General features: G+C 51.4%; 4 protein-coding genes across 4 annotated transcripts; 2 read left to right on the forward strand and 2 right to left on the reverse strand.

The window, feature by feature from the left end:
- Positions 1 to 111: 111 nt before the first annotated feature.
- On the forward strand, positions 112 to 2,325 carry MIND_00590700 (High affinity methionine permease; the record flags this gene model as incomplete). Its single annotated transcript, XM_037362665.1, has 11 exons — positions 112 to 211; positions 264 to 363; positions 413 to 686; positions 739 to 775; positions 827 to 1,157; positions 1,209 to 1,391; positions 1,440 to 1,482; positions 1,538 to 1,634; positions 1,661 to 1,825; positions 1,873 to 2,087; positions 2,146 to 2,325. 11 exons carry the CDS (start codon positions 112 to 114, stop codon positions 2,323 to 2,325), a joined length of 1,725 nt encoding a protein of 574 aa, XP_037220586.1.
- MIND_00590800 (uncharacterized protein) lies at positions 2,311 to 3,496 on the reverse strand (the record flags this gene model as incomplete). Its single annotated transcript, XM_037362666.1, has 5 exons — positions 2,311 to 2,546; positions 2,602 to 3,010; positions 3,055 to 3,198; positions 3,242 to 3,384; positions 3,436 to 3,496. 5 exons carry the CDS (start codon positions 3,494 to 3,496, stop codon positions 2,311 to 2,313), a joined length of 993 nt encoding a protein of 330 aa, XP_037220587.1.
- Positions 3,497 to 3,897: 401 nt separating this feature from the next.
- Positions 3,898 to 6,546, reverse strand: MIND_00590900 (Endoglucanase A; the record flags this gene model as incomplete). Its single annotated transcript, XM_037362667.1, has 8 exons — positions 3,898 to 4,192; positions 4,242 to 4,749; positions 4,801 to 5,067; positions 5,123 to 5,247; positions 5,299 to 5,562; positions 5,622 to 5,998; positions 6,047 to 6,205; positions 6,253 to 6,546. 8 exons carry the CDS (start codon positions 6,544 to 6,546, stop codon positions 3,898 to 3,900), a joined length of 2,289 nt encoding a protein of 762 aa, XP_037220588.1.
- A 405-nt stretch (positions 6,547 to 6,951) lies between these two features.
- On the forward strand, positions 6,952 to 9,360 carry MIND_00591000 (Zn(2)-C6 fungal-type domain-containing protein; the record flags this gene model as incomplete). The annotated part of the gene is made up of 10 exons (XM_037362668.1): positions 6,952 to 7,048; positions 7,100 to 7,136; positions 7,189 to 7,373; positions 7,424 to 7,801; positions 7,858 to 7,982; positions 8,037 to 8,083; positions 8,131 to 8,255; positions 8,307 to 8,360; positions 8,413 to 9,016; positions 9,063 to 9,360. The coding sequence occupies 10 exons, from the start codon at positions 6,952 to 6,954 to the stop codon at positions 9,358 to 9,360; spliced, it is 1,950 nt and encodes a 649-aa protein (XP_037220589.1).
- Between the last annotated feature and the right edge of the window lie 5,102 nt (positions 9,361 to 14,462).

The following is a 14,462-nucleotide window of genomic DNA, read 5'->3' on the forward strand; positions in this document are numbered from 1 at the left end:
AATTCTATCCTGCTTTGTACCGATTTCTCACGTGATGGCAAAAGCAAAACGCCATCCACGACGACGATGAGTAGCTAGCTGCTCGGCCTCTTACTCATACCTCCACTGCCTATGTCGAACGACGATGAGCGCAGCGGCCTCCTCGCTACCAACTCCCACTACGGCTCCATCTCTGGCTCCCCGTTGGAAGGAGCTGCGGTCGAAGGAAATGGTGCGACGCCTTAAGCTTGGTTTGTCAGACACCCTCTAATGTTGCCACGAAGACACCTCTGGCGAAGCCTTCGACAATGTGCCTCAGACAAGACGGCAGCTGGGCGTTGCGAGCGCCGCTTTCCTGATCTTCAATCGTGTCATTGGGACCGGGTGAGTGAGAGAACCGGGGCTACTTATTCAGCTTATGCATAATCTCTAGAATCTTTGCAACGCCAAGTGTCATTCTCCACTCTTCGGGCAGCGCTGGTGTGGCGCTTCTCATATGGATCCTGGGGGCGCTTATTGCGGCGGCGGGGACGACGGTTTATGTCGAGCTGGGCACAGTTAGACACCCTCCTGCTTACGCGGCACAAGCTTATCTAAACTTGCAGGGCTTACCACGGAGTGGAGGGGAGAAGAACTATCTGGAATATATGTATCGGCGCCCCAAGTTCATGATAACTTGTGCCTACGCTGTCTACACTTTCATATCGGTGGCTCACTACCTTCCCGCCCTCGACATCCATTGCTAAAATGCTTGTCTAGGGATCAAGCGCAACCAATGGAATCGTCTTCGGAGAATGTAAGGCCCCCCAAATAACTGAGTAATGCGGCAACAACTTAGGCGCTGTAGACCTCATCCGGGCTCTTGCAATCCCGCCATCGACCTCGGCAACCTTCTCTGCCTCGCGCATCATTGCACTCATCGTGCTCACTTTCAGTCTACTCATGATCGGCGTCTTCAGCAAGGCTGGGGTCCGCCTGCAAAACATTCTTGGCTCGTTCAAACTGTTCATCCTCGCAGGCATCGCTATTCTCGGCCTATTATCTCTCGTCGGCCTTCCGGGCATTGCTGTCCGTCCAGAATACGAGACGCCCGATAACCTGGTTTCGTGGGCCGCATTGTGGAAGGGAAGCAAGGGAGATGCAAACTCGCTCGTGACTGCTTTATATAATGTTATTTGGTGTGTCGAGGCCTTGGATTCCTGTCTGAGCTTGCTAACTGTGACGACCAGGTCGTTTATAGGCTACTCTAACGCAAACTACGCGTTATCTGAGGTCAAGGACCCAGTTCGGACGATCAAGCGAGCCGCCCCGCTGGCAATTGTGTCCGTTGCCGTCGTCTACATGCTGGTCAACATCGCGTATTTTGGGGTCGTCTCCCGCGGAGACATCCTCAATAGCCGCCAGATTGTCGCGTATGTAGACTGCTGAGAAGAATGCGATGGTCGCTGAGTGTGCCATAGTGCATTATTCTTTAGAAACCTCTTTGGGCCAGCGACCGAGCGGGTGTGTTGCGTCCTTTTCCTCTCTAGCAACTTGTACTTATAACCTCACCACGCAGATCCTCAGTGCTGCTATTGCACTCTCGTCTCTCGGAAATATATTAGCCGTTCTTTTCACTCAAGGACGAGGCGAGTGCCTCGTAGTTTCAAGCGCCGGTCTTTCTCACTAACCCGCATCTTAGTTGTCCAAGAGCTGGCGCGGGAAGGCATCCTCCCATTCTCTGCTTTCCTCGCTAGCAACAGGCCATTTGGCGCGCCGTTGAACGCCCTTTGGTTTCTCTGGGGAATCTCGGTGCTGGGAGTCATTTTGCCACCAGCAGGCGATGCATACTTGTTCTTGTTGAGCAGTAAGGTCTCTTGTCCATTCTAGTCCAGCTGCTGAATGATCCTCTAGTGTCTTCATACTCCCTCACCCTTGTCAATACTGGTGTCTCATTCGGCCTTCTATTGCTACACAGCTCATACCGGAAGAGCTGGCACTGGGACCCGCCGTTCCGGGCACCACTTGCCGTCATCATTGGCTTTTTCCTTTCCAACGTGTTTTTAGCGGTGACGCCATTAATTCCGCCTGCGCCAGGAAAAGAGACGTTCGAACGAATACCTTACTATGTCCGTTCTCACTGTTTCTTTTTTTTTTACCCTGGCAAGTCTGATCCATCACCAACAGATGCACATTCTCGTGACAATCCTTGCTTCCCAACTGGGGGTGCTGTATTGGGCAGTCTTTTTCCGCTGGCTACCGCAAAGAGGCGGGTACGAGCTGAAGCGAGAGCAGGTGCTGCAAGACGATGGTGTTTCTCGCGTCGTGTTTGTAAAGGTACCGAAGGTTGGGTCATCCAGAACTTGATGTGTATTTGGTACTGCTACCTGCACGAGTATCTGAATCTAAATCGGACATATCGAGCGACACCGTTTCTGGTTGACCACCATGCCGAAAGTGTACAGAGGAGCGCACAACATCGACGTTGGCTGTGGTTGATGTCCTCCTCGTTGCTGTTGTCTCGTCCTCATATGTGCTGAGATTCAGGCGCAATTGCAGCGTTAGCATCAGTGGGACTATCCCCAGAACTGTAGGAGGGTCGAGTTGAGCAAAATACCGAGGCTAAGAATGTGACAGACGCACTCTGCGTTGTCGACCCGGACAGAATCTCCAGACCGTTGTTCTTGGTCGCCAGAAAGATGGCGTTGATGAGGAGCGCGAGGGGGTATATGACGCCAGACTCTACAAACGGCGCGAGGAAGAGCTTCATGTGGGAGGCGAATTTCTGGTGTTGCATATTGCGGAAGCGGCGGATGACGAGCCAGAGGCGGACGGTGATCATGGTGGTTATGATGGTGTTGGTGATGAAGGACATGGTGTAGGATAGCACGACGAGGCGCTTGACTGGCGGCGGGAAAAGAATTGTTCCAGGCGGGGACACACGGTACTCGCGGATGAGCGCAGCCCAGAGGCCCACTGTCGCGCAAAGCGTTAATGTGGGAGCCAGGATTGCGGGCCAGCGTTGGTCAAAGATGATATATGCGCGGTAAATCTACGCTTGTCAGCAGAAATGGCGTAAGTAACTTGAAGGCTCACGAGGATGCCGTCAGCGAGAGCCGTCGCTGCTGCATAGACGGATTTCTGGATCAGGTCGGTCGGCTGGGTGTGGTCGAGGTAGAAGACGTCGGGCGGCAGGTCAGAGACGAAGAATGCAACGTAAAGCTGGCGCATAACGGCTGCCTAAATAGCCTGTTAGGGACATAGCGAAAAAAAAAAAACTCACCAAGTGGGCTGCACAGAGCACAAACACAGCGGTTACTACTCCAAACCCAGCCGCATGTTGTGGGGACACCACGCGACGCTGCCCGGGACCCTCCCTTCTGAACGTCAAGTAGCCTAGCGCCAGAAACAAGATAAAGTTGATGCCTATTCTATGCCTCAGCCCACACGATGACGGGTTGCAATGGAGCTACTCACCAAAGAGCATCGACTCAAACAGCGCCCCAAACAGACGTCCTTGGGCCAGAGAAAGCGACATGATGGGCAAGAACCATGCATCTCCGTGTAATCAAGCAGAATTTAAGCTTTGTGGGGGCGGGCTTCGTGGAGAAACCGGAGCAAGAGTTGATCGGCATATGTTGTGATCAGATGGATTGTGGGAATGCCGTGAAAAGGAGTCCAAGTATAGCCCTGCTCGATCTCTAGGGCCTACGAGCTCCAGTCTTTATCAAAGGGATCATCGAGGGTTGAGTGGTTGGGCAAGTTGCAAGCACATAGCGGACATCGACACCGAGTTCTTTATCTGGCGGATCCCCGCTTATCATTCATCAGCTTCTCAAAAAAAAACTGCTTCTCGAGAGAGACCGGAGTTGGCCGAGATAGAGCTATAAGTATTACATAATGAACCCCCCCAAGGAAACCAACTGGATGACCCCTCGCTCAGCTCTGCTTGAAGAACACCGCCGTATAAGCTGGAACGACGATGTAGTCGATCGACGTGACCGCAATATTCGTCTGCCACTTCGCCAGACCCGCCTGCCCACCGAAGTGCCGCAGGAAATACTTTCCCTTGGGCAGGTTGCTGACCTGGAATGCGATCGGCTTATCGGGGTTTTTGTTGATGATGACCAGTGTAAGCTTGCCCTTCTCGGTGCCTGCGTAGACCCCCTGGGTGTCGGGGAGTGGAGTTGCGAGGTTGACCTGTGCGCTGTTGGCGGCGAATGTTGTACCAAAACTACAACAAATTGAGAAAAAAAAATATGGAATTATTGCGCAAAGCTTACCCTCGGTACAGCCAAAAGGCCAGCCCAATCGGTCCATTCTCGTCGACTGTGCCCCAGTACATGGCCGCATCGACCTTCTCGCGACCGAAGATGCCAAGAACATCCGCAGCATGCAAGCCACCAGTGAGGTCCGTGTCTGCTTGCGAGTTCCACTCGCTGATGGAGAGCTTGGTGCCCGGATAGTTGATGTCGATGAGAGTGCGGAAACGCGGAATGACGGACATGCGCGTCGGATTCCATTGGTGGTTTTGCTGGGGCTCAACGCCGACCCAGGATTCGTCGACATAAGTAGTGTCCCATAATGCACGGGTCATACGCAGTCTCAGTGCTTTCGCAGCAGCATCGTTGGCGCTCGTGTCTGCTTGGTAGTAGAAGTGGATGTCGAGATAGTCTAATAACCTCTTCTTGTGGTTTTTTTCGGCTGTGGCCATCTGTGCCAGGAACCATGGCAGGAAGTCGATATTGTTGTGGGCAGCGTTGTCGGTATAGCCAACCATACTTGTCCAGTCTATGGTTCAACCATCAGAACAACGGGACATATGTAGTTACGGAGACTTACAAAACCACCAAGCACAAGTGGAGGGTGCGGCAACTTTGACATTCGGAAGCGCTGCCTTTGCAGCCAGAGAGGTGTTGACCACACGTGCTAGCTCTTCGTCGTAGTTGATTGGGTCTGGGTGCATGTCCTGATGAGTGGACGCTGCAATTTCGATTTCGTTATCAACAGCAATGATGTCGGGTTTGTTGGCAAGACCCTGCAGCCACGTCTTGGCCATATCGGTGTTCCACGGCGTATATGCACGAGTCTGCGAAGGGGTAGTTGTAACTGTGGACATATTAGAAACGCAAAAAAAAAAAAAGAAATGCAGCAGAAAACGAACTCCATGAGCCGTTCGGGAGTTGTCCATTTCCAGCATCACTGTTGAAAGGATCTGTTTTGGCTTGCCCGGGATAGACGGATGCAGGATAAGAATACGAGGACCCGTCTTTTGCAACCCAATCCAATCTTGGATTCAAGTTAAAGGGGTATAACAATTCCTTCCAAAGGGATACTCACGAAGGGACGACCAAGAAAGAGCTCGAACCACCGGTATTCACCATGTTTACCCAAGCATCTGCATCTGGTGGGTCCGCCACACGATTTTCAAAGTACCAGTCGTTCCCCGCATTCGTGAAGTGACCATTAGGGTTATATGCCGTGACAGCATTGCCTCCCCAGCGAGAAATTCCGATGCCGAGATCTTGAACATATTGAGAGGAGGACGGGAAATTGACACCGTAGATGGCGGGAGATATTGTGTAGTTGACCCCAGGGACGATGCTGACAGTGAAAAAGGTAGATGAGGACTGGAGAAGAAAAGAAGTAGACAAAAAGCTTACCTGACATATTGGACAGCAGGAAGAGTGACGTTGAAGACCTGGTTACCACCATTTTCAACACCGGTGTTGATTAAAAGTGTTCCAGGAACAAAGAGGGTGTTAAGGGTGAGATATGTAACGCTCTTTGAGGGAGTGCCGACTGGGACATAGGAAGTGGTATTTGAGATCTTGACTGCTTTGCCATTGAGTGAGACGGTGAACGTAGAAAAGTCAACAGCGCCTTGTGTCGTTACAGCGATAGTGTTGGCGGCCAACGGCTCGGCGGAGAGGAAGAGTGGGGTAACGACGATGGATTGAACGACGACAATGTTGTCAATGTGGTAGGCCGCGCCATTTGCTCCTCCTTGCCAAACAATTCGGTCCCATGTGCCTGGTCCCTGGAGAAAATATGAGGGAAATGAGCGTCAGATATAAAGGATGCTAACCAAAGCCGCTCCACTACCAGGCAAATTCGAAAAGTCGATCAAGACGGTTGTGAACGCATTGGGGGTGATGGTGTTGCTGATGGATGAAAGAAGGATGTTGGGTGAGACGGCTCCGTCCGTACTCGACTGTATGGTGATAGTTAAGTCGGGTTGGCTTCCCTGGACTCCGTCAGCCAGGAAAAAGAGGCGAACATAGGGGCACCGACAGCAATGTCAAATTTGAGACCGGCATAGTTAGGGAATGTGCCTTCTAACTTGGTCGACAGTGCACTCCAGGCCGAGGAGTTTATGAAGGCACTACTTGTTCCTTCAAACAGGTCCGTTGCCGCAAAGTTGATGTCGCTTCCCCAACTCCAATTTTCCCAACCAGCAGCGAGAGCGTTGTCCGCATAGATGACGATATCATCCGCCCGGGACTGCGAGGCAGAGAGGAGGCCAACAAGTGGCAGGAGCGCCAGAAAGGCGGGCATTTTTGCTTGACTATCGAATGACCATGACATGCGTCTTAATGAGGGATGCGGGTTATTCGCGGTTTAATCGTGGATCCATCTTCCGAGCTTGGTCCAGCCTTTAAGCGTGCGCATCGAGTCGGCTGAGCGTTGAGTGACATTTCCAGCCAGTGTCTATGAATCAGCCAATGCTCAGAAAACATAAAAAGTCGGTGGACCTTTCTTGACGGTGTGCCAAACATAGTCGAAGTCAAGAATAGAATGTGGATCTTATTGTTTCCGGTATCTCACTTCACGGAGACATTATGCATCGGCTTGTTGCAAAAACGACGATCATGGCAGAGGGAGGAAAAACGTGGATCATGTGCTAAGCACGGCGCATCAGCAACACCCGTGAAAGCGACGGTGATGAATATTTCTCGGCCAAAACGACGATCTTGAAAACACTCACGAGCCATGTCCACAGCGCCGTATCCTACCAAGCGACTTCATAAACCTCCCGCCTGCGACTCTTGCAAGGCTCGTCGTGTGCTTTGTCATCCACAACCCAATGGTTCGCGTGTCTTCATAAAAAGCCATATCGAAGCCTGAATTTAGAATATAGGCGCTCCTTGTCCTCGATGCGCGGAACGAAATGTCGTGTAAGTTGAAAGGCTCGCAACTCTCCGATGCGATCTTGTTAAAGAACCATAGTTGTACCACCACCCCAACATCTCGAGGACGTCCGAGAAAGAACCATGTTACACCAACACCGCAACAACCACAACCAATCACCGGTCCCTCGATGTCGTCCCTCACTCTTATTTCCCCGCAGGTGCACGAGAAACTCGCTGACTGTCCAACATTGACACCAGAACTTGTCTCCCATCTCTTCGATTGTTCGTGGCCATTTCTCGATTTTGTTGTCTGTTGTTTAACGCGTTTCCAGGCTTCGATCACCTCCCACAAGTCCTGCACCCTCTTATACGAGTGACCCTGATTAAATCATCCATCCGCTCCGTTTCCTTCCAACTCCATCTTCTGCCAACGGAACTCCGGGTTCTTGCTCTAAGCATCATGGCCCATTCATCAACCATCTCATACCACGAGGCCATTCTTGGTAGTGCAGAACCACGGCCCAAATCTTTCGACGATGCTCTCTTTTTCTCCTCCAGCGCCAATATTCGATTATGTGGAGTTCGTCGCGCCGCAGCTTGTCGTGCGCTACACGCCACTGCCCTGCGAGCAGCTTGGGACACCGGGGCAATGCTTCAGGTCTCTAATGCTAACGCTGCCACATGTTTCTTCCTTGACTTATTGGAACAAAGTATGTACATGCCAACTTTTCTAGCCTTTTCGTAGGGGCTGAGCCTGCCAACCCAGATGATTTCGAGGGTCTTTCGCGACCTTGGGCAAGCGCATATATGTCACATGTCCGTGCTCTTGCGCCGCTATGGCGTGCCTGTGGCACCGCTGAAAGAGATGAAGTGGGTTGGGCGGGTTTCCTGGTATGTAACATCTTTCAAGTGTCGCTACTTGACTCTGAAAGTTTTTTTTTCTAGATGGCAGAAATGTTACTCTCCACGAGAAGCAAGAAGCCTGCATTGGTGTAAGCGCGTTTTCTGCTTTGATTCCCCCCGTTCTAACTAGCGCGAGTTCATTTGAAGACCAGATCCTGCTAAGTGGCGGGGAGCCTACAACTTTGGAAACATTGTTGGCCTCTATTGAAGCAGCCGCGCATAAACCTGGAGTCAAGCCACTCTATCAAGCCATGAAACCGTGTAAGCTCATCATTTTCCAATGTCTACACAACACGCTGAGAGAACATTCAGATATGTTTCATGTAACGTGCTTAGCACGACAACTCTGGCAAACTGTCACTGGAGGTATAAGCACTATTAGTTCATCGTATCAGTCTTTAACCAATGTCTTTGGAAGACCACGCGCGTCTTACTCCGCTTTCGGAATCGTCCGCAATTCAAGCACTCAACGCGCTTGGCCTGCTGCACTCAATAGCCACACATTTACTCACACGTGCTGATAGCATTCTCTCGCCCTACCCCCGCCCACACACCCCCTTTGTGATTTCTGAGCCCACAGAAGAACGCGCAGTCCGTGGATGCACCTATATTATCATCATGGGCTTCGTGGGTCTCGTCCTCTCGCTGTACCAGGCCCTCGATGATCGGACAAGTCCTGACAGCAAAACACCCAATACAAGCTCCAGTATCACGCAAATATCCCCATCATCAACATCACTAAAGCTTGCATTACCTCAGCAGAAAAGCAATGTCGACTCCCCCCTGCAACGCGCTCGCCGCAAGCTGCTGACTGACCAGGCCCGCCAGCTAGCGCGGGCTGCGGTACAAGAGCTCGCGAGGGCAATCGATTATCTCCCTACCATCCATTACGTGCCCACGCAGCTCCATACGCTCAGAAACTATGCCCTATTTGCGATGGAGGAGCTTCAGACCGGGCTAACCTCGGGTTGCGATGAGGACGAAGAGCTGTCGCTAAAACAAGAACTCAAAAACTTGACGACGTAATCGTTTTTTTCGTTTATATCTTCGGCGCTGAAACCGCAGTAGAATTGCCTCGCAGCTGGCAATGACGGGCTATTCCCTTGACATCGCTGGCTCGTTGACGACTGGGCCCATCATCGACCGTGTCCAAAGCTTCGTTGGCGAATTCAGCATACCCAGTGATGGTCACGTACTCGAGGAACATTCGCAACTGGCGCTGCATCTACCATCAGAGCCACACGCTGTGCCCGCATACCCTTTCATGGAGCCTTTACCTGATATCGCGCTGCCGATGGACTTTCTCCAGATGCCACGCGCGGACGAAGCGTGGATGTCGACTATGCAGCCTCATCCGGAATATTAGGACAGGGCTTATCCACACGATCGCGGTTCGTGTGACTGCCGCTGGCGCTAAGTTTGCCAATGCGGCGTCGCAGGGCCGAGAGGTCGCTCGCCCAGCGCCGTTTGGTCGTCGCTTCGGGTCCGTTGAATGTGTGCTAACAAGCTGTTGACCATCATTTCTGTTCTCGAAAGCAGAATGACGCGTCCTGTCTATCGCCTTGCAGTATCTTCCCTCGATGATCGAAGGTCTTAGAGCTTACTTTCTAACTATCGCAATTCTGAATTCATTCACGCGCCTATGATATAATATTAATCCTGACTTTTATGACTAAAGCGTGTCGAGTAAAGGCAACAAGGTGTTCTGCCCTTCGTGACGGAATCGGAGTAAATGTATGCTTGAGTTACTGTAGGCACACTCAGGATTAGGATTATAAACCATGGTTGGATTTGGCTACCACAAGACGAAGGTGTTGACTCGGACCGGTTACCGGAATGATTCGATATGATCAGTGGATCATTGATGTAAACGCGTATCAAGGGTTGCTATGTATGTCCGGGACTTCATTCCAAACCATGAGCTCCCGTAGGCTCCAGGCAATGCTGAGCCCGGTATGAAGGCCAACGACCACGCCAGGCGACAACGGTTGATCGTCCCGATTCCGGTAGCCTTTTCCAAAGAGTCACAATTTTCACAATGGCATTTACAACAAAAGAGGTAGTAGTTACAGTGAAGTCTCAGGTCCGTGGTGTACGTGTCTTCTAACTAGGAAATTGATACAGTATGCTAATTTTGTGGTGGTTTGGTATGCAGGCCCAACGCCAAAACAAGGCAATCCAAATGGGAAAAGAGAGTGATCGGTTGCGCACGCGAAGTCGAAGGAAAGGTATTGGATGGAATAGTATGTCGGTTCGTGGTACTCTCTCTTTTTTTGTGTAGACACGAAGCACTCAATATGCCATGCTTGCTCCACTCACAGTTGCGGCCCTGCCTCTTCTCGTCGGTGAACTCGTTGGTTCGGAACTGCTCGTGATCAAGGCATCGGCCGAAATGGTCCTGGTCATGGGAACTCCTCCCGCATCCGTCTCGTCCATACTGTCGACCGACATTCCAAGACTTATTTGGACTGGTATTGGCATTGCGATCTCTGTCATCGTTCGAGACATCGAGTCGGGAGACGGGGAATCAGGATACATTCCGGAATTGGATGTCGCAGGGAGTGAGAGTGGGCTTGGTCGACCACCACGGGTGTCGCTTGTTGGAATGTGCTGATGTGGTCGCCCCCCAGTCATAGCCGCTGCCATCATTTCCCGCTCATACTGCCTTTGGTTGGAATGCGATTCAGTCCATCCCCGCAAGCTCCCTCGAGGAACACGGTCATCGCTGTCCGAAAAGTGTCTCGCAGTCGGAATCTCATACGAATGTCGCATGAACGAATCCGAGTTGGTCCAATATCGATGGTTTTGCAACGTCGCCACGCTGGTAGCTGGGCTTAGGTGGGGTGGTGATGCATGTGGAGATTGGTGGCCCGAAAAATTAGACGAGTTGCTTGATGCCTGTGTGGAGTATGGCGAACCGGATGGATAGGCACTAAACAGCGGAAAAGAACCAGATACGGCACTGTTGGGCCTGTTATTGGAAGGTAAGTGTCAGTTAACCCATCACATAGATACTGACCCAGAATCAGCTCCTTCGTAACTTCCTCGACCACTTGAACTGCTCGTTGAAGAGCTACGGGAGCTGCCTGGGCGATGACCCGATAGTGGATGAAGAGATTCTTCAGAAGCCGTATAACCGTATGCCTGTCCAGCGAATGCACCTTGCACGGGCTCGTTGTAGGCTGTCTCTTGGGAGGAATGTGAGGAAAATGACAAGTCTTTCGGCATGGGCTCAATTCCAAACACTGGATCGAAACTGCCTCGCCGCGATTCGGAATACGAACTTGCTGTCGCTGAATCAGGCGGCTCGCTCCCATACTGGTCGTTGTTGTAGACGGAAGGAGAGTAGTATCGGTCCAGAGTGCTGGTGTCAAGGCTAGATGGAAGAGAAAAGCGCTTGTTGCTGCCTGAATTCCCACCACCAAGACGAGTCGAAACATTCATCGGACCAGGAAAGCTTGTGTCCAGGCGGGGTAGGGCAAGAGGAAGGGGAACATGGGTACTGAGCGGTTCAAGACCAGACATCGTTGTTCTTCGACGGCGAGAGAGGCCACCATCCATGCTGGAGGAAGCGGCAACGGACTGGTCGCGTTTGACCTTATTGGGTCCACGAACCCTTCCCTCTTTGGCGTACTCGCAGATGAGGCCACGCGAAAGACATCGCTGACACGATGGGTGGTCGCCACTACACTGTCAAGCCGTCGACAAACAGAAATCACAAAAGCTTTCTCCAATTACGAACCTTTGCTTTACGCGTACGGCATTTCTCGCAAGCCTGTGCTGTCCTCAAACGAGGGTGCTCTGGGGTCCGGTAGAAGATGCCAGTTGTTGGGTCAAGGCTTCCGGCGAGCGTAATTCGAGGTGGTGGTGGAGGAGGTGACGCTTGGCGAGGAGTCCAGTTGTAGGAGGGGTAAGGGAAAGAGTCCATTCTGGGTCTCGAAGAAGAAAGCCGTGTATTTAGCGGATACCCCAAATCGGGAATCCGAGGAGCGTCCAAGTCAAATTCAATCGCACTTGTCATCGTCACGATTATGTCACGCTTCATCTTCAACCTTGGTTGAGACTGCCATGGCCACAACGGGTGTCGTATATATTGTCGCCGTCTGCGCAAAGGCACGGTCCCCTTGGTCCCAACGACAACACTCAACTTGAGTAGGTCTTGCCCTACCGAGCAGTGGTGCTTCTGGGTGGTTCTGTGCCTTTGTTACGGCGTTACCCAACTTCGGTCAAGCTTAAAACCTTTTTTTAAGTCGGCCCATTTAGCATTCTGGCTCTCCAGAAGCGATCCCTCCTTCGCTCGCTCGCGGGAGCTCCCGGGTGACCGCTAGGTCGCCGTGTTTGTGGATCTCTTGTCCTTTTTCTAGAAGGAAAGGGAAAAAGTATAGAGACATGAACAAGTATCCCTATTAGTGAGAGTCTTGGGCTGCGCTTCTTTATCGCATTGACTTCTGCGCTAGATCTTTTTTCGCTTGTAATTTTGACTGATGAGCTGATTCCATTGCACTGTCCTCCATTCTACCGCACAAGCAAGACACTCAGCATTATTCGTGGCGAAGCTGCCCTTCGGACTCATCAATTCCATCACCGACGCTCGGTCCCTCAGGAGGAGCTCCCTCATTCATACATATTTTCTGACCCCAAATCATTGTTGTGGCCAGTCATAACCATTTCTCGCAACGAAAATCGACGGAGATTAAGCGCATGCGCTGTGCTTGCCTTCTAGCTGGATTCTGCTAGCGGCCAGCACTTGGTAAGCTTCCGCATCGTGCTCGCGTGGCCTCGTCGTTGTCTACCAAACTTTTATCGTGACTTTCGTTCATCAAGTTAGTTACTAACTCACTTGCACGTCCCTCAATATCAGGATACCGTCGGTGGTGGAAACGGCATGCAAATAACACCTAAGGCACCCCGCTGTCTCACAATTCCGGCTGGTTCTACTCTTCTAGTTGGTGGCGGTGGCGCTGTCTACGTTTGCAGCCAACAGTACTTGAAGAAACCTGCGAACACTAGTAAAAAATCTCCAGTTCGCCGGTGCGACGCGCAATATTCAAATACCCCCGCAACTACATACGATAGGAGGATCGATCGGCTATGTTTTCCGTGATTGGCTGGATACTTCCGCTGATCGGCCCGGGTCTGGCAAATGCATTCCATTCTGGTTCCGTCATCTTGCCGAATTGTTATTCGTGGCCCCAGGCGGCAGGCCGACACTGTTCGTCTTCTAGGCGATTGGAAAATCCCACTTCAACGCTCCCGACCTTTACTGGCAGCCCCGCCTATAAGCTTTGCATTAAATATTCGTACAGCGCACCCTTCGTTTCAGAACGGCCAGTATCACCGCCTGGTTCCGTTTATGGAGATCATATGCGAGTATTGCTGCTCCGAATTTCCGGCGCACGTTTTTGTTTTCATTCGTCACTAAGCTTTATAGTACAGCTCCCCTTCCTTTTCATGTCCCTGGAAACATCGAAACAGCTCGCCAACTTTGATTCGGCCAGATTCGAGCATATATTGGATCTGCTGATCAAGCATTGTACATGCGCAACGTATTCCTGTTTGTCGAATGACTGATAGGCAGTGAAGTTCCCTTTCCAAATCTCGCAGTTGTAGGGATTCGCACCACCAGGCTTTGAATCGCCCTTCTATCGTGTAACAAGCTTCAAGCCATGTTATCTTTCAAGTTTGCTCCGTCGCCGTCACGGTGCCGCGTATGCCATACAGTAATCCTCGGCTTTCAAGCTTCAAGTTCAATTGGCTGTTCTCTGGACGCAACACGCGAAGCATCTTGTTTCACGACCATGCCAAGTTCCAACTAGCTCGGAATGGCGAGTAAGTCCCTGCCTGTCAGCTAAACTCTAACATTAGACGTTCAATATACCGTTACGAGGCTAATTTTGGCCCTAGTGCTCGTTGTATACACGTGGTAATTCGCCGACCGGCTTGGTGTATGATCACCGAGCTTGCTTTATAGCTCGCTCGGGGCCTCAGCTCTTTCGGACACCTAGCTCATGCCCCCCGCCCAATACTCTGAGCTTACCGACTTCGAGCTTTACTCTATGGTCCCATGTCACAGACTGTTTCAACCTTGTCGTCCAATATAATATCTCACCTTGTCTCGTACAACTTGAACTCGCTGACCACGCTGCAGTAAGCAACAGCCTGAGGACAAACACGACGATTTTCGCGGGTGATGTAATGCTCGACCTGACGTCGAAGCGCTATAAGCGTCCGCCACAGAAGGGAACTACTTGTTAAAATTTACTCGCTTTAAGCCTAAGGCAAAGCTCAAGCAGCGAATTTGACGACGATTCGAGGAATTATCGCCACGGTGATCTCAAGCTAGGCCTGCCTGTTTCAAGTTACCGTTAACTCTGATTACTGTACTTACTGCTCAGTGCAGTACTATAAGGACGCTAGCTTACAAGCTCCAGATCTTATTGAAATCTAGAATGTCCTGCTTCTCACAGC

This window comes from Mycena indigotica, assembly GCF_014461135.1.
Source record: "Mycena indigotica strain 171206Taipei chromosome Unknown Mind.scaff0005, whole genome shotgun sequence".
NCBI classification, from domain to species: Eukaryota; Fungi; Basidiomycota; class Agaricomycetes; order Agaricales; family Mycenaceae; genus Mycena; species Mycena indigotica.